Source organism: Phascolarctos cinereus, unplaced genomic scaffold (genome assembly GCF_003287225.1).
Source record: "Phascolarctos cinereus isolate Bilbo 61053 unplaced genomic scaffold, phaCin_HiC Scaffold_1;HRSCAF=81, whole genome shotgun sequence".
NCBI classification, from domain to species: domain Eukaryota; kingdom Metazoa; phylum Chordata; class Mammalia; order Diprotodontia; family Phascolarctidae; genus Phascolarctos; species Phascolarctos cinereus.
In genome coordinates, this window is record NW_027555514.1 from 145,499,552 (window position 1) to 145,523,913 (window position 24,362).

General features: G+C 38.8%; 1 protein-coding gene across 4 annotated transcripts in view; it reads left to right on the top strand.

Moving 5' to 3' along the window:
- The window catches only part of NAPEPLD (N-acyl phosphatidylethanolamine phospholipase D), a 93,227-nt gene that overhangs the window by 16,867 nt on the left and 51,998 nt on the right, over positions 1–24,362 (top strand). Inside the window, exon 1 of one of the 4 annotated variants that reach the window (XM_020984522.2) lies at positions 3,074–3,465. The exons of 1 other annotated variant lie outside the window; for it this stretch is intronic. In XM_020984522.2, the coding sequence (XP_020840181.1) occupies positions 3,209–3,465 (257 nt within the window). In that variant the 5' untranslated portion in view covers positions 3,074–3,208. Of the gene's footprint in view, positions 1–3,073; positions 4,077–24,362 lie in introns of those variants that run through there. 2 more of the 4 variants (XM_020984523.2, XM_020984527.2) reach the window with 2 other exon arrangements.

Here is a 24,362-nt window from a genome sequence, read left to right on the forward strand (position 1 = left end):
TATTTCTAATGGACTGGGTAAGTGTGTGCGCTAGCTGTAGAATGGAACAAAAGGATAAACAAGGCCCAATTCAGCCAAGTGACAATCTGAAACAGTCATGAATAAAATGCAGAGAGTGCATTGTACAAGCTGTACCATGCAATGGGGCTTGCTAGACGATTTGTATAGGGGGGTGATATAAATGGTAACACAGAACAATGCCTTTTCATTGTCTGCAGAACAGAACTCCTAAGCTTCCCCCCCCTTTTTTTTCTGTAGATAGGCTGTGTGGGTTAGAAATTCTGTGGTCTTTTATTCAGGGAGTGTAGGAAAGTGTATACATCATGTCATGGTCATTTATTACTTTTTTTTTTCCCTTTTAGTCCAGTTCTGTGATTTCATCTCTATGGGGAACTTTCCATCTAGTTGAAGCACCCATGAACTAAAGCAGATTGGCAACTTGTCTGTAATTTAGAGTTCTAATGGAGTTTGAGAAGCTACTGGTAAACACACTGGTTTTGGGGTCAGAGAACCTGGGTTTAGTTAGATCCTTTCTTTGTCACTTAACTTGTAGGGGTGACTATGGTGATTCACTTAGGTCATCTGGGGCTCAGTTTTCTTACTTGTAAAATGAGGAAGCTGAAATTCAGAGAAGTTGAATGATCTGTCTGAGATCACACAGCTGATTAGAAATAGGGCCAAGTCTAGAACCAGGTCTTTTTACTTTCCAGCTCAGTAGCCTTTCCACTAGAAGAAACTACTTCTGGCTGCTACCTAGCTCACTGTGTTTTCCACTACCAGACTCTCAGATGACTAGATAATCTCTGGAGTCTTCCAGCTCCAAATCTATGATTCTATAAATCAGAATGGGCAGCTAGGTGTTGAAGAGAATAAAGTGCTGGGCCTGGAGTCAAGAAGACTCATCTTCCTGAGTTCAAATCTGGCCTCAGACACTTACTTGCTGTGACCCTGGACAAGTCACTTAACCCTGTTTGCCTCAGTTCTTCATCTATAAAATGAGCTGGAGAAGGAAATGGCAAACCACTTCAGTATCTTGGCAAAGAAAACCATAAATGGGGTCACAAGAGTTGGCCATGACTGAACAACAACACATGAATTAAAAGCTGTCTGAGTTACTTAGAGGTTAAAACAAAATGAACAAAACTTTTCCATGGTGACGACAGATACTATGGGAGAAAAGCAAGACACAAACCTAAGTCTTTCTAACTTCTGGGTAGGCCCTTTATCTACTTTACCACCCTGGGCATCTATTTATTATGTAATCAGTTTTGTTTTAATGCTGAATTGGAAGACTATTCTTTCTAAGGTTTTTCCATTTATTTATTTATAAGCACCTGCTCTCCTAATGCCCAGACTGAGCACAGTGTTTGACAAGTCTGTCCTAGCATGTGATGTTAGGTAGGAATAAGTGTGAAAGTCAGCCTGTGTTCATTAGAGATTGCCCCCTTTTTTGGAGTGGTGGTGGGTATTTGTGTCTTTTCAAAAGTTCGTGAATGATCATTAACAGTAATCTAGTTTTTATTTCTGGTGCTGTGATTACTTTCCGAGCCTGTGGCAAGATGGCAAGTTCTTAGCTCCACTCACACTCAGCCTGGGTTTAGCATACTATAAGTTAAGTAATACCCAGCTATTAGTGAAGTTCTAGCCTAGGGAATCATAGGATCATAAATTTATAGCTGGAAGGAAATTTATAAACCATCCATTCCAAAACCCTTTATTTTCCAGATTAGGAAACTGAGACTCAGAGAGATTAAATGATTTGTCCAAGGGCACACAAGTAATAAGTGACAGGCCTGGGCTTGACACTAACCTTATTAGGGCAAACAATAAGGAAAATCTAGCTTTTACTACTGAAAAGTATATTTACTTTACGTACAAAGCAGACTGGCTTACAGCTTCCTGACGTTATCTCTATATTTTGTATCTGTATTTCCTGCCATAACCTAACACTTCTCTGCCCTCGCTTGAGACACTTGGCCTCAGGCAAGGAAAGCAAAGTTGGCAGGTGGAAAGAGCCAGGACCTACAGCCGAGATTCAGCCTCGGACAATTAAGGTAGCCCTCAAACTCTCCTGTCCAGTTTCTTCATTTGTAAAAATAGAGATAATAACAGACAGGGTTGTTGTGAGGATTAAATTAGGTAATGTAAATGTATTATTTAAGGTGCAACATAAATAAATGTCAGCTATCATTATCCTCTGGGATCACAGATGCTGTTCAGTCCAATTCTGGCAATTTTAAACTTATGTCCTTTAAGGGAATTTCACAGAGCCACAGCGCAGCCTTGTAGCTTCAACAACATAGGAGAAAAAATAAGATATTAATTTAAATAAGAACTGTATGATCTGGGAGGTTGCAACATCTATTTAAAATGGTAGAACATTTCCAGAGTAATAACATTGTTGCCATTAATATTTAATATCTACTTCACACCACGAGCTCCACAAACTTCAGACTGAAATATCTCTTCTTTCCAACTGGGGTTATGGCATAGCTGCCACCACATTTTAAAGGACTATTAAACTGGTCTAAGTTGAAGATGTTAACTGCTTAGCTCCCGGCTAAGAGAATCTATATTTAGGTAAAATAGATCTGGAAGCCATTTGATTTGCGTTGATAGAGGAAATGCCCACTTTGATGAAGTCAGTCTACCTAAGTATTAATAATAATGCGAATTTCTCAGGAAGGTAATGGCACAGTTCATTCACATGCTGGCTCATCCACTAAGTACCTGTGGTATGTCACTTAGCCTCTCTAGGGCTCAGTTTCTTCATATGAAAAAAGAGATTGGACTGGATGATTTCTAAAGGGCCTTTCCAGATCTGATTGATAATCTTATTTATTAGCTAATAATTAGTTAATATCAAAGTAATCCTGCTTTTATATCTGAAAGGAGATGACTTAGAGTGCCCTGGGACTCTGTGGGAGGCAGTCCCAATCGTTAAGTAACAGCAAAGCAGGTGTACAGGTGGCCTGGGTGGCAGCAGCTGTTGTCCAAAAGACTGTAGAATGTTTGCCATATAAGGGGGTCATAGACTGACAGCCCCCTTTACCAAGATGGCTTCGGCAGCTGGAAAACAGCGTGAGCGGCCATCTTGGTAAAGGTCCAGGTATGCGGACACAAAGGTCACAATCGGCAGGGGTGAATAAGGAGCAAGGAGCAAGGAGCAATCAGAGTCGTGGTGAGGTGCAGCCACGGCTGCTATGCTATGTTGAGGCTCCGGGGGCTGGGCAGCTGCCTGGGCTTGCTGGCTCTCTGGCCCACCAGCCGGTCCGATGCGAGCGGAGCCTGGGTGAAGAAGTGTCAGGTCCTTAGGGGGTGCGGTTACTGGGAGCGGGCGTGCAGAGCTGAGTGCAAGGCGCTGGAGCCCTCAGGCAAGATGGAACCTAGGCGGGAGGAGGAGCGCGAGCCCGAGCCGGAGCGCGAGTGCGAGCGCCAGGAGGCCCAGATCGTTCAGCAGGAGAGGTGAAGATGCGCTGCGCATTAGAGCGAGGGCAGCCTTGCTCGCTCTGCACGTCCGTCTTTCGTCCCTTTTCCGGGAGGACCCTTGAGAACCGAGCCTGAGCGGGGAGTTGCTCCCTGCTCGACGCGCCGGCCCTCCCCCAGTTCCCCTCTTTCTCGGGGTGGCTCTTGATTCCTCAAGACTCCAGGGTGCGTTGTTCAGTGTGCAGATTTCACCGGACTCTTCCCACCTCCTTCCCTCATTCCTCTATTTTGGCTCTCTCCCGCCTCCAGACCTTTGCTCTCCGAAGGGAGCAAGCAGCCCGCATGCCGCAAGTCTCCTGCAAAGTAGGACAGGCTAGGGGGTGGGCCCAAGCCTTGCGTTTCATAGGTTATTAAAAAGCCCCAGTTCATCCTCCGGCTGCTGCTACTTCTGGAGCCGCGTGGGGCTGCGTTTGACTCTCTGCAGGTCGCGGTCGCTGGTGCATCTTCTGCCGCAGTGAAGATAACGTTTGCCGGATTTTTTTTTTTGAAAGGTGTCCGGGAGAATAATCTTTTTTTTTGTGGGGGGGGGGACGCAGACCCCATCTTGATTGTGGATTACTTTGTTAAATCTCCTCTGCAATGGAAAACATGTAGGTGTTTCTTTTAAAAATTATTTCTGATAGAACTGACAACTTCAGAGCACCCACACCTCTCACCCCACCCCACCCCACCCTACCCCCTAGCATTGGAAATCTATTTCAACAGCTCTTTTGGTTACCCAAAAAGTAACCCGTGGAATGGAAATGAGAAGCAAATGAATGGAGTTGAGGGGGTGGTGGAGAGATCGTTCTGAGTTGTGTTCTTCTTTTGCGGGGAGGAGGGTGGCGGTGCTGTCGAAGTCTTTGTAGAAAGACTTTTCCCCCCTAGACAGAGCTTGCTGTTGTTTCTTTCCCTGGTAGCTGAGGGGAATTCATCCCCTGTCACAGGCTTGTGTTTGATGCTTTCTCTCCCCAGTGGGGTGGGAGAGAATTAGGAAGATTGATCAAAGTTCGAACACTTTGCACCTCTTTAGCTCGTACCCCAGCCGGTGCTTTTTTTTTTTAAAGTTTTTTGAGTAGGACGGCATAATTGTATTTAACAACGGTGTGAAACTCAAGTATTTGCTTTGGATTAACGTGAAGTAGCTGGTGTTTTATAGTTGCTGTGATAAGTCATTCCTGAGTTGCTTTTCTCTGGAAGTTGAGATATAAAATGTCCATTCCTTGCTGAAAATGAATGTTTAGTAGTCTCATTCCTATTTTTTTTGCAGTTGCGGTAATTTTGATTTAAAGTCACTAAGATATTAGCTTGTAGTAGCATTGTTTAGAAAAGGAAGTTACATAATCGTTAAAAAGAAAATATTTCCTGCTTACTGGAGCATTTGTGCTTCAAGGAAACACCAAGTCGTGGATGGAAATTTAGAGCAAAAGTATTTATTGAAATTAAAATGCTAAGGGCAAGGTTGGGGAATATGAACAACTTAATTACAAATTGTTTGTGATTTTTAAACAATTTGTGTGCCACATAACTAAATGTTTTCTTGTAGCAGAGATTTTAGTAGTCTCTTTAGGAGACAAACATGTTTAGTGTTTCTACTATATTTATTTCCTAAATTTCATAAATTTTGGATTACAACCTTTGGATGTAAGTTATGTGCATTTTAAACACTTGATTAGTCCAGGCCTATAATTAGATTATTTTTTAAAACAATTACTGGATTTTGGTATTACTTTGTGGCTGGACATAAAATTAGCCTTGTTCATTTGAAAGAGAGTATGTTGGTTACTTAGAGGTTTAGACAAGTGAGTGAATTTTGAATGAGAATTAAACATTGAGAGTTTAGTCTAGATTTGGTTAAGTGAGGCTTGACTAAAATTATTTCTTCATCCTTACCTTGGTTTCATTTTGCTTTTTTCATGTGTTAAATGCCCCTCCCTACTTCCTCTTTATGTAAATAAACATAGAATAACTTCAAGAAATGACTTTAAGGTATATGGGTTTATAGTTTAATTGGACAAAAGTTTTAAAACCACTTCATTGTCATAGCTCTTTCACATAGTAGGCAAGCCATATAATTAATCATTGAAGAGCCTGAGGGCTTGTGGAAGTGGGTATAAAACTGGGATAAATAAAATAAAATATGCCTGTAATATGCAACATAACTTTTTGTTACCTGTTTAATTCTAACTACTATAATACTAATGGATACAATTTTTCCTGTGTATAATTTATAGAATTTATCTGGACTTCATATGTAAGTGTTTTATTGATAATTGTCTTTAGTCATACCTAGGTTCAGTCACTTGCTATCTGTGTGTCCTTAGGCAAGTCACTTCACTTCTCTGTTTCTTCATATGAGAAACAATGGGATTGGACTAAATAATCTTGGAGGTTCATTCAAATTTTAAACCTATGGACCTATAGCATTAAATGACTAGACTTCTATATTAGTGCAGAGGCAATAGGGAGCCAGGGCAGGTAGGTAGTACAGTAGATAAAATAGGGTTTGGAATCAGGAAGATTCATCTTCCTGGGTTCAAATCTTACTCTGTGTGACCCTGGGTAAATCACTTAACCCTGTTTGCCTCAGTTTCCTCATCTATAAAATGAACTGGAGAAGGAAATGGCAAGCCACTCCAGTATCTCTGCCAAGAAAACCCCAAATGGGGTCACAAAGTCAGACATGAATGAACAACAGTAAAAATAAGGAGCCATTGGAGATGCTAGAGTGGGAGAGTAATGTGTCCTGATCAGTTCTTTTTTTTTGTTTGTTTGTTTTTAGTTAGGCAGTTGGGGTTAAGTGACTTGCCCACAGTCACACAGCTAGGAAGTATGATGTGTCTGAGGGCATATTTGAACTTAGGTCCTCCTGACTCCAGGGCCGGTGCTCTATCCACTGCGCCACCTCGCTGCCCCTGATCAATTCTTGAAGAATGTAGTTTTGATAGCTGTGTGGAAGATGGGTTAGAGAAAGAAAAGAATGGAAACAAAGAGCCCAGTTAGGAGGTTATTATAATAGTACAAATGAGATATAATGCTGACATTGGTGTGGTGACCCTGAGAGTGGAAGAAAGGAGATAGATACTAAATTCTCGGTTTTCTCTCAATTAAGCAGGATGAAGTCTTGATCAAGAAAAAGAAAGCATCAAGCTTCTTGGTTGTTAAAATAGTTAATCCTTAAAAAATGTGTGATACCATAAAATTATTATGTCCATTCATCATATTCTGTTATCAAGACAAATTGTGCATAAAATGCCCATTTGTGAAATTGTTAGAAACTTCAAACTGCTAAATGATCCATTTTTGGGTCTGAGGTAACCGTCATCTTTGTTCTTTAGATTTAGTTGCAAATGAGCTTTTCATAATATAAGAAATACAGCTATAAATTAAGAATAACATTAACATCCCTTTTATGATCAGTAACTGAAAGCTAGTGAGATCCAAATCTCTATCTTGGCTTCAGTCTATTAATTCACTTATGCCCCCAAACCAACTGAAAAAACACCTGGTAAAGTAAAATATAGTACTTCTTTCTCAGTGAAGATGATTCTTCTCAAAAGCATCCCTAGAAACATAATTATTAGAAGTAGTTAGTTAATACCAACTGAATTATTGCCTAATATTACTCTACAAAATTTATAATGCATGAAATGGGAAGTAAAAAGTGAAAACTCAAATAATTGTAGACATATAAGATTCTCTTTCCTCTAATTGTTTACTAATTGTTACATTTGGAGATGAATTTCTGTTGGGCAATTTGGGGGATTAAGTGTAAAATCTAGATTTTTTTTTCTACTTTAGTCATTAACGAGCATTTCAGCCAACCAGGTTGCCACTGAACTTTAGTTTAATCATCTAAATAAGATTTGTCTATCATTTCACCAAAATGTCATATAACAATTTTTGGTTGCAAGATGCTGTCATTTATATTATCTCACTCAGTTTTATATTAAAATTAGATTCAATACCATTTAGAATCATAGGATATTGAGGCCCTGGAAAGGGAATTTACTAATTAGATAATCCAGGGCTTCTTACTATGGGGTCTGTGAATCTTTTAGAAAATATTTTGTTAAGTATGTCAGTATAATTGCTTTCTTCTGTAATCTTATATATGCTATTTTATGCATTTAAAAGCATCATCCTAAGAAGGGTTCTATAAACTTCACCACAATGTCAAAGCGATCCATGACACAAAATAAGTTAAGAATCCATGATCTAGTACAAACCCCAGTGTCTAATTGTGTCTGCACATTGTGTGTGCTTAATAAAGGCCTGTTCAATTCACCTGAATGGTCAAGACCTGTTCTGCCCTCCATCAGTATATTTTTGGTAGTCAGTAAGTATCTAACATCGATGCATATATTGAAATGGTCAAACTAGGTAATATAAGGACATTGGTATAATTAAAATTAAAGCCACCAAATATGCCTTTTTTTCCTCAAGAGTTATTATCATCCTTTTAATTGGAACATAATTTTATTAAGTTTTTAATCTTGTAATTATTAGTCTGAGTAAAGTAGCTCAAGATTGTGCTTTGCAGTATCTTAAAGAGGATTGCATTTCTAGTTAAATATAAGCATCACACATATATTGTTTGCTGATGACATAAATGTATTTATATGATACTCTGAAGACCTTTCTTCAATTTAGAGTCCTTATTAACAATTCTGGTTCTTAGTTAAGGAAGGGGCCATGCATTTCATGAACTGAGAATGAGGCCTCTTAGGAAAACAAGGGAGACATCCACATGACTCCCTGCATGTTTTGTTTTTAAATCAGTGAAATATAAAATTAACTATTATACCTATTACTATTCTGTCCTCATAATTTTTTAAAGTAGAAATGTTTATTAATTAACTAGTAGTCCCACAGTTTGCAGTCTACTCTTAAGAAAATTAGAAGCCTTGAAAAATTCAGTAAATATAATTTCTGATGGAATGAATGATTAGGTGGCTTCCATTCAATAAAAATGACCGTCTCGCTTTTGGTTTAAACTTTGTTTTCTCACTTTCATATAGAAATTATTAAACATTTCAGTTGAACCTCTATCCTGCCTCAGACACTTATTAGCTTCATGATCTTTGGCAAGTCATTAAACTTCTCTCGGTCTCATTTTCCCATATGTAAAAATGGGGATAATAATAATATCACCAACTTTCCAGAGTTGCTGTGAAGATAAAATGAGATAATATTTGTTAAGCAATTTGCAAAAACTTTAAAGTGCTACGTAAAAAGACGGAAAAAAAACCCAGGGAAATATTGATAGGCAAGCAATACTCTGTTAAGAATTTATCTTTTTACAGCGTATTTACAATAATTATTCTAAATGATGTTGCAGTTATTTTTTTATTTTTCAGAACACCATAGAAGTTAGATCTAGATAGGACTTCTAGATGGGTTTATTCAATGCTAGTCTCCTTGTCTTACCGATGAAGAAATTAAAGCTTATTATGAAAAGAAGTAATTTGTGTAGCAGAATGAGGCTTTAAAACCAGGTCCTGTGACTTCAAACCCAGTGCTTCTCTTACTAATACACTAAGATGTCTCTGTATGTAGGGTCTGAAGCTTATTGATTAATTCCATCCAGGTTAGGATCCTCTTTACTATGGGGTGCCCCTCTTGAGGGAAATTACTTAATTTCCTGTTATGTGTAGCTTCATAGAATTGGGAGCTGGAAATGACTGTAAGAGAAATCTAGTCCAAATCTCCTGTTTTTCAGATAAGGAAAGTGAGGTCCAGAAAAGTTTTAAGTAACTTCTTCAAGGTTTCTGGAACTGTCAGTTATCCATCCTGTTTGCTGAACTCTTTTTTTCCCTGGCTGTAGAATCTAAATCTGTAACAGTCGTCTCTACTCAGAATCAACAAAGATTTATCTTGCTTTTGTGATCTGTCAGTATTCTACCAAAGAAGCTTAATAATTAGTCTGGGTTTGAGGGTATTCCTGAAGAGTAAGGATTGATTCCCCTATTGAATAACTGAAAAACAAAACAAAACAAAACAAAACTTTGCATTCAGGGAAGGGAGGGAAGAAATGTTGGGGGTTCTCAAATCCACCCCCCTTTTTCTTTTCTTTCACTGTCAAAGTGCTATTGAAATTCAAAGAGGCCAGTCTTGTGGGTGAGGCCAGAACTGTTGGCCAAATGCCACCACCTTTTGAATCTATTTATTAAATGGAAAAACTATTTTCCTTATATATTTATTGTACCACGCTGCTTAATATGCATATTTGTTTGGGGGGGAGTTGACATATCTTGTAACATTTTTTTAGAGTCTCCTTGGCATTCCAGCCACTATACCAAGCTATTCAAATAGGATAAGAGAAGCAGTACCCTAAGCACTAAGTTTTTATATAATTAAGCAGAGCTGGTGACAGTGTCCTCTGGAGGGTTTAGTCAATCTCTTATTTGTTTTTACTCCTCTTATAGTATACCGCCCAGCAGGTGACCTTTTCCAAACAATTAAGTGAGAGCCTTCAAGGAAGGGTGTGAACTATAAATATATTTAGCAGTTGGGGCTGGTATTTTATTTCAGTTTCAGGTGCTACTATCTCTAGCTGCTTATTGGGTATGATTTCAAGGTCCCAGGAGCCTTTCTCTCTACTGCCAAGTGCCTTCTCCTCCTGATAGCCCAAACGCTACTACTGTTCTTTCCTTTGTCTTTGCTTTTTTTTTCTTGTTAGGATGCGAATACTGCAGGAAGAAGAGTAACATTTTAAGATTTATGGGTCATATGGACCTGCCTACATATCTTCCTTTTAAGTCTCAGGTGGGGGCAGCTAGGTGGCACAGTGGATAAAGCTCCAGCCTTGGAGTTAGGAGGACCTGATTTCAAATCCCGTCTCAGACCAGACACTTGAAGCTTACTTAGCTGTGACCCTACGCAAGTCACTTAACCCCAATTGCCTCACACGTTAAAAAAAAAAAAGACTAAGTCTCAGGTATAGCCTACCTTAAAGGTCCTCTGTTTGGCGTTTTATTATACATGCTCTAAGTTTGGACAAGATTTGTCTTATGGTCTCTACTACCTCCTAATCCTATGAAGCAATACACATTTGGATATGAAAGTAAAAACTTCAGGTCTCAAAAGGGTCACCCCATAGGAAAGAGGTTCCTAAATTGAATGAAAGTCCCAGTGTGTGTGTGTGTGTGTGTGTGTGTGTGTGTGTGTGTGTGTGTGTGTGTGTGTGTGTGTGTATGTGTTTGGGAGGGTGGGGGAGATTTTTTTTGCTGGAGAGTTGAGGATGACAACGTTCTTATCGGATAGGGGGTTTATACTATGTGATAGCCTTTTGATTTCCTTTAGGATAATCGTAAAAACATTGTATTATTATATTATAACATGCTCTTATTTTCCTAAAAGTTTTGGGGAAGCATATTTGCTAGATATGGCCATGAGGTGCTTCACTGTGTGGCATATAGCTATTTTCTGTTCTCTTTGAGAAAGACAGCACTTTAACCACGAGGCTTCTAGGAGGTGGGGAGACTCATGGTGAATCCAGAAGAGATGGCAAGGGTAGGGGGGTTAATGTGGTATAACAGTAATAACACCTGGTTTGGAGGCAGAGGACTTGATTTGAGTCCTGGCTCTATGTTGTTGTTATTGAGTTGTTTCAGTTGTTTGTGATCTCATTTGGGGTTTTCTTGGCAAAGATAGTGGAGTGGTATGTCATTTCCTTGTCCATCTCATTTTACAGATGATGAACTGAGGCAGACGGGGCTCAGTGACTTGCCCAAGGTCATAGAGCTAGTAAGTGTCTAAGGTCTGATTTGAATTTAGGCCTCCCTGCAGGTGTTTCTCACTGAATTGCATAGGTTGTCCCTGTCCTTGTACTTGTAATATCTTTCATCTTTGGTAGTAGATGCCAGAGCTTGTACCATACTGCCATAGTCTCTAAATTATTCCACGGGTGATTTCCTCCAGCATTTGAAACTCAACATGTCTAAGACAGAGCTTACTGTCTTTCTCCTTTAACTCACCTCTCTCTTCTAACTAGTCTGTTTCTGCTCAGGGTATCACTATCATTTACCCAGGTTCACTACTTGAAAGGTCATTCTTGACTCTTTGCTCACTCACCTCCATCTCCTCTATCTCCCAGTATCCAAACAAGTACAAAGTCTTGTCTGCCTTGCCAAATGATCTCTCGTATCTATCCCGTTCTCTCTACTTCCACGTAACCACCATCAGCCTAGGCCCTAGATACTTCTCAGTTGGTCTGTTGGGTCACTGTCTATCTCAAAGCTTTTGCAGAGACTTTCTCCCTTGACTGGAATGCTCTTCTTCTAACCCCAGTATCTAGAAACTCCTAGCTTCCCTTTAAGGCTCAACTTCATTGGCATTCTGTCCCATTGTCCAGTCTGTCCCAATCTCTAATCCATCCTCCCCACTGCTGCTAAATTGATAATCTTAAAGCACAGGTTTTAACAAGTAGCTCTTCTGCTCAAGCAGCTCAAGGCTCTCCATTGCCTTAAGACTGAAAAACAAAGTCCTCTGTTTGGCATTTAAAGGCCTACACTCCCCCTTCTGCAAACTACATTCCAGCCAGACTGGCTTACTTACTGTTTCCATGCATGCCATTCCATTGTCTGTCTCAGAGCCTTTGCTGGGGAACCATTGTCTGTGTCAAAGCCTCTGCAAAGACTTTCCACCATGACTAGAATGTTCTTCCTTTCACTTCAGTGTCTTGGAACTCTCCCTTTAAGTTTCAGCTTAAGTGCCACCTTCTTCAAGAGTCAGTTAATAAATATTTAAGTGCCTACTATGTGCCAGGCATTGTACCAGGCATGCAAAGAATGGCAAGAGACAATCCTATCCTCAGGGAGCCCACAGTCTAATGGGGGAGACAACATGAAAACAATTATGTACAAACAAGCTGTATCCAGGATAAATTGGAAATAATCAATACAGGGAAGGTACTAGGACAAGGAAATTGGGAAAGGCTTTGTATAGAAGGTGTGATTTTAGCTGGGAGCTGAAAGAAGCCAAGAAATCTGGGAAATAGAAATGAAGAGGGAGAGCATTTCAGGTATAGGGGACAGTTAGTGAAAATGCCTGGAGTTGGGAGATGAAGTATCTTTCTTCAGGAACAAGGAGGCTAGTGTCTGTGGATCAAAGAGTATGTAAGGTATAAAGGGGTTTTAAAGTTATACAAAGACTGGAAAGTAGGAAAGGGGCGTGCTGTAAAGGCCTTTGAACACCAGGTAGAGGATTTCATCTTTGACCATGGAGGTGATAGGGAGTCACTGGAGTCATTTGTGCAGTGTATGTGTTTATGTGTTTGTTGGGAGGTGACAGGGTTCAAACCTGTGCTTTAGGAAGATCAATTTGATAGTTGAGTGAGGATGGACTAAATGGGAAGAGACTTGTGGAAGGAAGACCGACTTGCAGGGTATTGTAATAGTCCAGGCATGAGGTGGTAAGAGCCTGTGTCAGGGTAGTGTCAGCGTCAGAGGAGAGAAGGGAGTATCCTGGAGAGATGTTACAAAGGTAAAATAACAGGCCTTGTCAACAAATTGAATGTGGCAGTGAATGGGGCGTGGAGTGAGAGAGAGAAGGATGGCACCTAGGTTGTGTACCCTCTGCAGGAGTAGGGAAGTTAGGAGGAGGGAAGGGTGTGGGAGAAAGATAATGAATTTAGAGGTCTTTCCTCTCCCAGGAGAATCTACCCAGGTTAATTCACCCAAGTGTTAATCTACCCCCCTTTCTGTCACTGAGTATTTCTTTTATATATACCCTTTATTTACTTAGCTGTGAATCTGTTGTCCTCCCCCAGTGTAGAATGTAAGCTTCTTGTGGGAACTTTTACGTATGTATTCCCAGCACCTGACATTCCTGTATATCAGGTACGTTGTAGGCATTGGTGGACTCTTAAGTTTCCTTCCAGCTCTAATCTTAATAAATAGCTGTTGATTGCCTGATTAATGAACCTTGTTGGGTCACCTACATGCTACAAAGAAATTTTGTTTAAAGTTTCATAAATTTTTGAACATCGGAATTCTCATATTCAAATGAAAATATAACAATATAATCTAAACATAATAAAATGGTATAAATAGTTTTGTTCATATATCACTGTCCTTGTCCTCATTTCTCATTAGTGCAGGTTATTAAAAGTTGAATAGATACTATGCAGTTTGTCCTCACAGAAGAGTATAAGAATGATTGTACCAGTTTATAGTACACAAAACTTTTATCTCCCTTAGAAGGTAGTAATTAAAGGAATATCTTAGTTTAGCTTTCATGGGGAATGTGTCATTCTGGAGATATGAGATCCTCCCACACCTAATAACTAGACAGCTATACGCTTCAAGTGGGGGAATACTTGTTATGGAAATCTTTCTAAAATGTACTATATAATTTCATTACTTTATAAAATAGAGCATGGGGAATGGGATGACATTTAGGTACCCTTTAGAAATTCTCTAAATATAATTCAACATTTTTTGTGCTGTAGATGCAAGTTTAGATGATGCAGGACATTGGACTAAATGGGCATTGACCCAGTCAGTTTCTTTGGGATTTACTTCCCTGAAAAGAGTCCTTGATGTCAGCTTTCTTTTTGATGATTTGCCTCTTCCCCCTTGAGGCAGATGAGCAGCTGCTTGACCTCTTGGGTAGGATAAAAAGGCCACTTATCTGGAAAATTAATTAGTGAATTAAAACCAAAATAGCCTTGCTTTTCTCACCCTTCTTTGCAACTTACTGTTGCTGTTAATGCCCTTTGACTTGTCAGCTGTCAAATATTATTTCTGCATCTTAGCACCGTGGATCATTGGCACCTCTTCATCAGCTTCATCCATTTACTCTTATTTCACGTATTGCTTCTTGTGGATATGTCTAAAGGAAGACTTCACCTCACTTTTTAAAAACAATTTGTACTTTGTGTTTTTGGATGGAGTACCTGACTTTGAAACAGAAAATTCTTCATTATTATGTAACCTGCATTGTAGATGATATAATAATTTCCTTTGGCTCAAGGCTCCAGCTACCCTGAAGTTGGGAACTTTGAGAGTCAAACCTGGATCTGAATATAGAGTAATCACTATACTAACAGGCTAGGTAGGAGTTGTACATTGAAATAGTAAAATATTTAATGGGAGCCACTTAATTTTGAATGAGTGCAGTCTCTTCCCTGAGTTCTACCAAGGTAGCTGAGGAAACCAACCAGATTCTTTTAAACTCAGTTCTCCGAAATAGAGGTGGGACAAGTGGGTAGGAATGGCACAGCTAGACTGGGATTGCCAAGATTTGCTTCCATAGCACCTGTGTTTCCACTCAAAGTACTTTCCATTCTCACCTTCTCTGCTACCTGGATATCTGATCTTTTTACTATATGGCATCTCGGGAACATATTGGAACTCTTGGATTCTTGGATATTTCTTGAACAAGCTTTTCTTCTCAGAAGATTCTTTGCAGCAAACAGAACCCATGCCTCATTAGCATATATCCTGTACCCAGGCACACACATTCTCATGGGAATTAAAGTCCTGAGAACTTTGGTCAAACTCCTTCCCAAGGCCTCATGAGAAATACAAACTTGTTCCGCCTTGGTGGTTATTGTAAACTATGATATTTAATTCAGTCTGTGCCATTGACTAGTTGTGGCTTATCGATAAATTATATAAACCTTCAGGGCCTTAGTTTCTTATCTAAAATAATGAAATTAATAGGTTAGATTTCTTAAATTTTTTTCTAGCACCAACATGCTACCATTTTGTTTTCTTCTTTTTTAACTCTTCTTACTGTTTGATGTATAGCAGAATTCCAGGTACAAGCAACATTAAAAAAATTATAAGGTTCTAGATGATATCTCTTCTGTGATAACATTTCATGTTCTAAATAACACCCTGTAGGCTAAATGGAATGTGGTAGGCGGAAAGATCATACAACTATTGTCAGATTGCAACCCTGCTTTTTAAGGATAAACTCTACGTTTGTCTAAATAAATAGAATAGCTTTGCTAGGGCTGTGGGGTGCTTTGATTCATGGGATGCATGATTCACATCCAGTAGACTGAGGGCAAAGTTTGGAACTAAGAGTCATTCTAAATAGACTCAGAATTAAGGATATTGCTTAGGTCTAGTGAGTTGGTGTGCTGAAGCTGGTCATTTAGATCAGGGCTTCTTAAACTTTTTCCACTTGCAGCCCCGTTTCACGTTTCAGCAGCATTTGTTGGCATTGTGTGGTGTGAGCGCATGCACTCAAAGTGAGCATGCTCTGTGTTCAGAACCAAGGCTGCAGTGAAGTTGCTTGATGCAGCATGGGCAGGTGCTGCCAGAAACACCTTGGAATTATTATGCTTTTGTATTTTTGAATTAGTTTTTGGTCATTGTGCATGCAGAAACCTTTTACTGCTGCCAGATTTTTCATGACCCCATATGGGATCGAGACCCATAGTCTTTTTTTTTTTCCTTAAGGCAATTGGGATTAAGTGACTTGTGCAGGTCACAAGCTAGTGTCAAGTGTCTTGTCTGATCTGAGACCGGATTTGAACTAAGGTCCTCCTGACTCCAAGGCCAGTTCTCTATCCACTGCGCCACCTAGCAGCTTTGAAAACCCAAGCACTGATGGAGCACAGAAGTAGGCAACTTCTTGTACAGGGGATCTAGAGGTTGATTAGTGATGATTCTGAGCCTCTAATGGATCAGGGAGCCTACACTGGTAGAAAATGAAAGTAGAGAGTCAGAATAGTCAAATGCCATTGAGGGAGGTGTTGGGATTATGGGCAAAAATGAAGCGGAGAGTGAGTGGAAGGAAAGACTGGGGCTGGATTGAGATCTGGGATCCAGCTAGAATCTCCCCAAAAGGGAAGTTATTGCTGACAGAGGATTGTTGACAAGTATTTCCTAAGTAGAGCATTACCACACTGGGGAATCCTCCAGGCAGAGTGGTCTTTCCAAGTCTAAAGGGGTCTGGACGAATTGAGTGTATGTGTTTAGGGAATTATCTGTCTTTGTTAGAGCAGTAGAAACTTGTTCTTTAGCCCAGGAGTTCTCTGGCTCTGGTAGTGGCTGTACTACCACTTCCTTGTGGGGGAAGGGTTCTATTGGGGCCCAGGTGTGCTACCTCCCTGAGGCAGGGGTATGTTGCTATCTGATTTGTCCCTTGGAATCTGAGTGTGGTCCTATAATAGTTCAGAGGCCTAACAAGCTTTGTTATACTGTGAATTGTTTATAGTTTTGAAATGATTTTTCATTGCAGATACAAAAGGATAATGGCATAAGACCAAAAGCAAACAAGAAACAAACCCTAAAACATTCCTCGTTCATCAGTGCATTAACTAATTTGAAGTTAAACAGAAGGCAAATGTGTGACAACTTTTGGTCCCTGAAAAATTTCATCCTCCTAGAACTTAGAATTTTCAAAGGATTAAAAAAATCCCTGCATCATTAACACATAAAAGAACAACCTGCCAGTCATTGTCGCTAGCACCTACTTGCAGGAAAAAAAAAGAAAGCACTGTAGTCAGCAATGAATATATATATTTTTTGCATTTCCTAAGCTAATAGTTGTATTTGTCAAAGCATTTCTGAGTGATAGGCAATGAGCATTTATTTAGAACCCAGCTATGTATCAGGAACTGTGCTAAGTGCTTGGGACACAAAAAAAGGACAAAAAAAAAACCCAAGTCCCTGCTCTCAAGAAACTCACAGCCTGAGGGAGACAGTGTGCAAAAACTATGGATAAACAAGATATACATAGGGTAAATTGGAGATAATCCCGGAGGGAAGGCGCTAGACCTGAAGGAAGCCAGGAGGTAGAGATGAGGAGGGAGAGAATTCCAGAGATGGAGGACAGCCAGTGAGAAGACTGAGCCTGGAGATGGAGTAAGTCTTGTTCAAGAAACTGTAAGGAGGCTAGTGTCACTGGATGGAAGAGTGAGTTGAGAGGAGTAAAGTTTAAGAAGACTGGAAAGGTAATAAGATTACAGGTTATGAAAAAGGCCAAGTGAGATTTTATATTTGCTTCTCAAGGTAAAAGGGAGCCTCTGAAATTTATTGAATGGGCCTAGGGCTAGAGTAATGTGATCAGATCTGTGCTTTAGGAAGATCAATTTGACAGGTTAGTGGTGGATGAACTGGAGTAGGGTAAATACAGTGGCAAAATAACTTAAAAGTGTTTAATATAGATTTTTGAGCTTCACAAAATAGCAATTTAATTTCCTCCTCTCCCTTTTATTCCCCTCCATAAATGATCACTGTGCATTATTTAAACACTGGAGAAATTCATTTGAGTATTTCATCTTTCTTTTAGGATGGTTTCAGTAGTAGCATCTTACTATCTGTATATTACTATAGGAATATTTAGTATTGTTTCAGTCATTTAATCTAACTTCCTAATATGTCATTCTGGTTATTTTAAACATTCCCATCACAATCTTAGAAATGAGAAATTCTAATAAATTCTTTACTCAGAAGAGTTTGTTCTTGAGCATAGTTTGGTTTTCCTCAGTTAACTTAGTAGATTATTTGTATCTCTAATCAAGACTTATTTTTCATAATTACACACAGAAATAAATCCCTTAATTGAAGGGAGAGCAGAAACCTTCTGTTTTGGGAATTGCCCCAAAGTCCAAGAATTGCTAATATATTGTTTTTTATTTCAACATACTTTCAGAGTGTTTAGTAATCAGGAATGCTGTTCTCCCTTGACTGTTTATTAAAAGCAGAAGTTGTTTTGGGTTTATATAGTGAGGTACACAATTGCACTGGCAAAATGGGCGCTTATTCATCTTGAAGTTTCCCTCTGATTTTAAATATACTTTTGGTTACACTTCACTTTGTCGAAAGTTTCATTATATGCAGCCATAGGATGATGGATCTAGAATTTAAAGTACCTTAAGTCTACTATGACTCTTTTATTTTATAGATGAGGAATCTAGCTGCCAAGTCCTAGATATTACCCAGTGTCATCTCTTGAATTTCTCCCTTTTTCTCCATTCTCAGCCTGTATCCTAGTTATGGCACTCATGAACTCTTGCCTGGACTATTGAAATAAACCTCCTGCTTGATTCCTTACCATTGCTTCCTTCTTCAGTGCATACTACACACAGATGCCAAATTGATATTCCTAAAACATAGGTTTGACCATGTCACTCTCCTATTAATTTTTTTTATGTGATTCCTTGTTGCTTATAAGGTAAATTACAAAATTCTCAGCCTGGCATTTAAATCCCTTCCCAATTTTATCCCACCTATCGTTATAGTCTTATAAATAAATATTACTCCTCTCTGTTTCTTTCAGAGTTCTCTTATAGCTATTTTCTAGTCAGTCAACAAACATTTATTAAGTATTTACCGTGTGCTAGGTACTGGAGATACAAAGAAAGGCGAAAGATAGTCCTTGACCTCAATGACCTTACAGTCTACTGCTGGAGACAACATACAAACAATTATGTTCAAATAAGATATATAAAGTATAAATTGGAGATTATCAGCTGAAGCAAGGCACTAGCATTAAGGGAGATTATGAAAAGTTTCTTGAAGAAGGTGAGATTTTAGCTCAGACTTAAGGGATGCCAGGAGATAGATGGAGATGAAGAGGGAGAGGACTCTAGGCCTAGGGTATATTCAGTGAAAATGGCTGCAGTTGGGACATGGAATGTCTTGTGCAAGGAACGGTAATGAGGCCAGTGTCAGAGTGTCAGTAGATCATGGAATACATGGGTGTGTGTGTGTGTGTGTGTGTGTAGGTGCAGTGTAAGAAGACTGGAAGGGTGAGAGTGAGAGGATAGAGGTCAAATTATAAAGGGCTTTAAACAATAAATGAGATTTTATACTTTATTTTGGAGGTGATAAGCAGCCACTGGAATTTATTGAGCAAGAGGGTGATGTGATCAGATCTGTGTTTTAGGAAGATCAATTTGACAGCTGAGTGGAAGATGAAATTGTAGTGGGGAGAGACTTGAGGCAGGGAGCCCAAGCAGTAGGTTCTTGCAGTAGTCCAGGCATGAGGTGATGAGGGTCTGTACTAGGGTGGTAGCAGTATTAGAGGAGAGAATAGGACTTATGAGAAATATTACAAAAGTAGAAATGACAAGTGGCAACAGACTGGATATGGAGGCTGAGAGAGAGTGAGGAGTCAAGGATGATACCGAGGTTTTGAGCTTGGCAGGAGAATGATGATGTTCTCAACATAGGACTGTTAGGAAGAGGAGGAGGTTTGAGGTGGGAAGAAGATAATAAGTTCAGTTTTAGATGTGTTAAGATTAAAATTTCCACATGATATCTGGTCCAAGATATCCAGTACACAATTGGAGATGTGGGAATCAAGGTCAGCAGAGAGGTTATGGCTGGATAAGTAGATTTGAAAATAATCATTTTACATATGATAATTAAATCCATGCAAGTTGATAAGATCACCAAATGAAATAATTTAGAGGGAGGAAAAAAAGAGAACCCGGGACCAAAACCATAGTTAGAGGGCATGACTGGATGAAGACACCTCAAAGGAGAATGAGAAGGAATTGGCAGGTAGGTAAGAGAAAGTAGTATCACAAAAACCTAGAGAGAAAAGAGTTTGAAGGAGATGAGGGTTATCAGTAGTATCAAAGGCTTCAGAAGGGTCAAGAAGAATGAGGATTTAGAAAAGTCTATTAGATTTGACAATTAAAAGATCAATGGTAACTTTGGAAAGAGCAATTTCAGTAGAAGGAAACCAAACTGTGGAATGTTAAGAGGAAAATTAGAGGGTAGGAAGTAGAAGTACCTATTTTATTCATTCATTCATTTATTTATTTATTTTAAACGTTCATTTAAAAAAAATTTGAGTCCCAAATTTATCCCTCTCTTTAGCCTCTCCTCCACCCATTGAGAAAGTGAGCAGTGTGATATCAATTATACATGTAAAGTTATACAAAACATATTTCTATATTAGCTATATTCCCTTCCCTTCCCTCCCCCCTCCCCCCATCCAGGGCAGGGAAAATAAAGAAAGCAGAAAAAAGTATGTTTCACTCTATACTCAGAGTTCATCAGTTCTCTTTCTGGAGATGAGTATCATTTTTCATCATGGGTCCTTTGGAATTGTCTCGGATCATTGTATTGATCAGAGTAACTTAGTCTTTTACAGTTGATCATTCTTTCAATATTGCTGTTACTGTATACAATGTTCTCTTGATTCTGCTCACTTCACTTTGCATCAGTTAATATCTCTTCCCATGTTTTTCTGAAACCCTCATCTTCCTTATTTCTTATAGCACAATAACAATATTCCACTACAATTATATGCCATAACTTATTCAGCCATTTCCCAACTGAAGGGCATCCCCTTAATTTCCAGTTCTTTGTTACCACAAAAAGAGCTGCTATAAATATTTGTGTACATATTGGTCCTTTTCCATTTTCTTTGATCTCTTTGGGATACAGACCAACTAGTGGTAGTGCTGGGTCAAAGAGTATGCACAGTTTAATAGCTCTTTGGGCATAGTTCCACATTGTTCTCCAGAATGACTGAACCAGTTTACAACTCCACCAATAATGCATTAGTATACCTGTTTTTCCCTTCCCCTCCAGCATTTGTCACTTTCCTTTTCTATCATGTGAGTCAATCAAGGTCAGTCAAGGTGTGAGATGGTACCTCAGAGTAGTTCCAATTTGTATTTCTCTAATCAATAGTGATCTAGAGCATTTTTTAATGCAATTGTTAATAGCTTTGATTTCTGCTTCAGAAAATGGAGTATTCATGTCCTTTCTCCATTTATCAATTGGGAAATGACTTTGTTTTTTATAAATTTGGCTCAGATTCCCTTCTGAGAAATAAGGTCTTTTTCAGAGAAAGTAGCTGTCTTTACTACTTGTCTTTAATCACTCTGTCTTCTGACTGCTTTCCTACTATATACTATATAGAGTAGTAGCTACATTATCTAATATTGTACTACTGGGCACTTTTCTTCAGTAAAACAATTTGAAATGTGCTATTATTATTCCCACATTTGAATCATTAAGTCAAAAATACTAGGATTTAAATATATTTTATGGAGTTAAAGTCAGTTCCTTCATTGGCATGTCATAGAATAGAGAGCCAGTCAACAAATCAAAAAGTATTGTTTGCTTCAGTAATGATAATTTGGAATTTTTTTTATTTTATGAGTACATTAGAATCTTAACAATAAAGTTGAATTAAACTTCTGAAATTATGAAAGGTCATTTACTAACTGCTTAGTAAGTCATAGATGTAAGGGAAGAAAGTGATAAAATACTTGTTTTTGGACTATAACTGGTGAATTCCTGCTCTTGTGAAAGCTCATTACCCATGTGTCTAGTTATTACAGTAACATATTTGTGCTGTCAGACTTGTCTTCTAAAAATGTCAGGGATCAGAACTTCCTTCCATTAGTGAAATGAGAGTGTGTTCTTGAACTATAAAATAGGCAGTTGATTTCAACAGAAGTTTAGAGAGTATGCTTTGGATATTTACTAGGTAGAATTAATATTTTCCTTTTAATTCTCACTATGGAACCTAATATAGAAATTAATGTCATAGTTAACAGAATTTTAAGTTTTATGTAAAAATAAACATTTTTGGAGGATTAATTAACTTAGTACACTGGAACTTCTTATGGCATCCCATTCCATATCAGATGAATTCTCCTAACCATTCAGGTTATTATTGGAAGTTTTATTGTTGTTGTTGTTGAGTCATGTCCAACTCTCCATGACCCCATTTGGAGTTTTCTTGGCAGAGATACTGGAGTGGTTTTGTCATTTGCTTTTCCAGGCAAAAAGGATTAAATGATTCTCTCAGTCAGCTAGTAAATGTATGAGGCTGAATTTGACTCAGGTCCTCCTGACTTCAGGCCCAGCTCTCTATCCACTGACCCATCTAGCTGCCCATTTTGGAAGTCTTAGAACAATTTTTAAAAACTATTATCTATTTATAGAGACCCATGCTTGAACTTTACAAGTTAAGGAGGTTCCAATTTATATCTAAAATCAGGTAATTCTTTGACTAGGAAGTTTGGTTACCCAAAGGGACCAAACCTGTTTGGTTTGTTTAAGTTTATGCTTCAAATAAGGGTAAGAATTATTGTTAGAATTCACTGTCTTTGAGATTCTACTTTGTTTTTTCATCCAGTGTTTTTGTTTTTTCATGCAACTGACCCAATGAATAAATACACTGGAATCTTTATCAGACTATCTATTTTCTTTTTTTATTCAATGAAATGAGGAAACTTTTGAGCAATATAAAACGTATGTCTTAGGGGCTGGTAGGTGTTGCAGTAGATAGAGCACTGGACTTGGAATCAGAAGTTCAAATCTGGCTTCAGACATTTACTAGTTGTGTGACCCTGGGCAAGTCACTTAACCCTGTTTGCTTCAGTTTTCTCATCTGTAAAATGAGCTGGAGAAGGAAATGGCAAACACTCCTGTATCTTTGCCAAGAAAACTCCAGATGGGGTCACAAAGAATAGGACATTCTGAACAGCAACAAAAACAAAATGTATGTCTTCACTTAGGAGATTGTTATAGTAATCCTGAAGAAACATTAAACAACAGAGGACTGGACTTGGGGGCAAGATGACCTGGACTTGAATCCTGCCTTGCATTCTTACTAGAGGTGTGACCCTGGGCCAGCCACTTAATTTTTCTCAAGCTTCCTGTGTAAAATGGGAACAGTAGTAATATCTGTCAAATAAGATCATTGTAAGGATCAAATGGCGTCATATATGTAGTATTTTGTAGACTTTAAAGCACTACATAAATGTGAGCAATCATCATCGTTATTATTTTAACAAAGTGAGAGTGTTCTACACTATTTCACTTAGCGATATCATCAGCTCTCATGGTTTTATCATGTACTCTGTGTAGATGATTCTCAGATCTATTTGTCCAGCTTCTTTCCTGATTTCTAAGCTTTCATCTTTGTCTCTTAGATATCTTGAATTGGATATCTTATAAATATCTTAAATTTAACATGTCTAAAACTGAACTCATCATCTTCTCTTTCTCCACACCCTCCCCTCTTCCAAGTCTCTCTCTTACTGTTGAGAGTACCACCATCCTGTCAGTCACCCAAACTAATGACATAGGTGTCATCCTTGACTCCTCAGTCTCACCTCTTATATCCAGTCTGCTGAAAAGGCCTGTCATTTCTATATTTGTAACCTCTCTTGTATTATCCCCCTTCTCTCCTCTGGCACTGCCACCACCCTGGTGCAGGCCCTCACCATTTTATGCTATCAATTGTTACCATCTCCTTCTTTACCCCTGTCTCCTTTACTCCTGTCTTGCTTGGAAAGAGGGTTTTACTCTTTGCTCAGGCAAACTTCTCCACCTGCACAAGTCATACCATTCCTTCCTGCCTCCTCCAGCAGATTGCTTCCTCTGCCATCCTCACTCTCTTAATTATCTTCAATCTCTTCCTGTCTGTTTGCTCCTCCCTTGCTGCCTACAGATATGCCTTTGTCTCCCTTGTTCTCAAAAAATCCTCACTAGATCCTTCCATCCCCACTAACTATTGTCCTCTATCTTTGCTGCCCTTTGTGGTTAAACTTTTTTTTTCATTTTCATTAATTTTTTTCAATATAAATTTATTTATTTGTAGTTTTCAACATTTATTTCCGCAAGTTTTTGAGTTCCAAATTTTCAACCCATCTCACCCTCCCCCCACCCCAAGATGGCATGCATTCTGATTATCCCTTCCCCTAGTCTGTCCTCTTTTCTTTCTTTCCCCCCTTCTCTTATCCCCTTCCCCTTCTATTTTCCTGTAGGGCAGGATAGACTTCTGTGCCCCATTTCCTGTATTTCTTATTTCCCATAGCATGTGAAAACTTTTTTTTAAAACATATCTTTTTAAAACTTTAGGTTTCAAATTTTCTCTTTCCTCCCTCCCCACCCACCCTCATTGAAAAGGCAAGCAACTCAATATAGGTTGTACATGTGCAGTTATGCAAAACA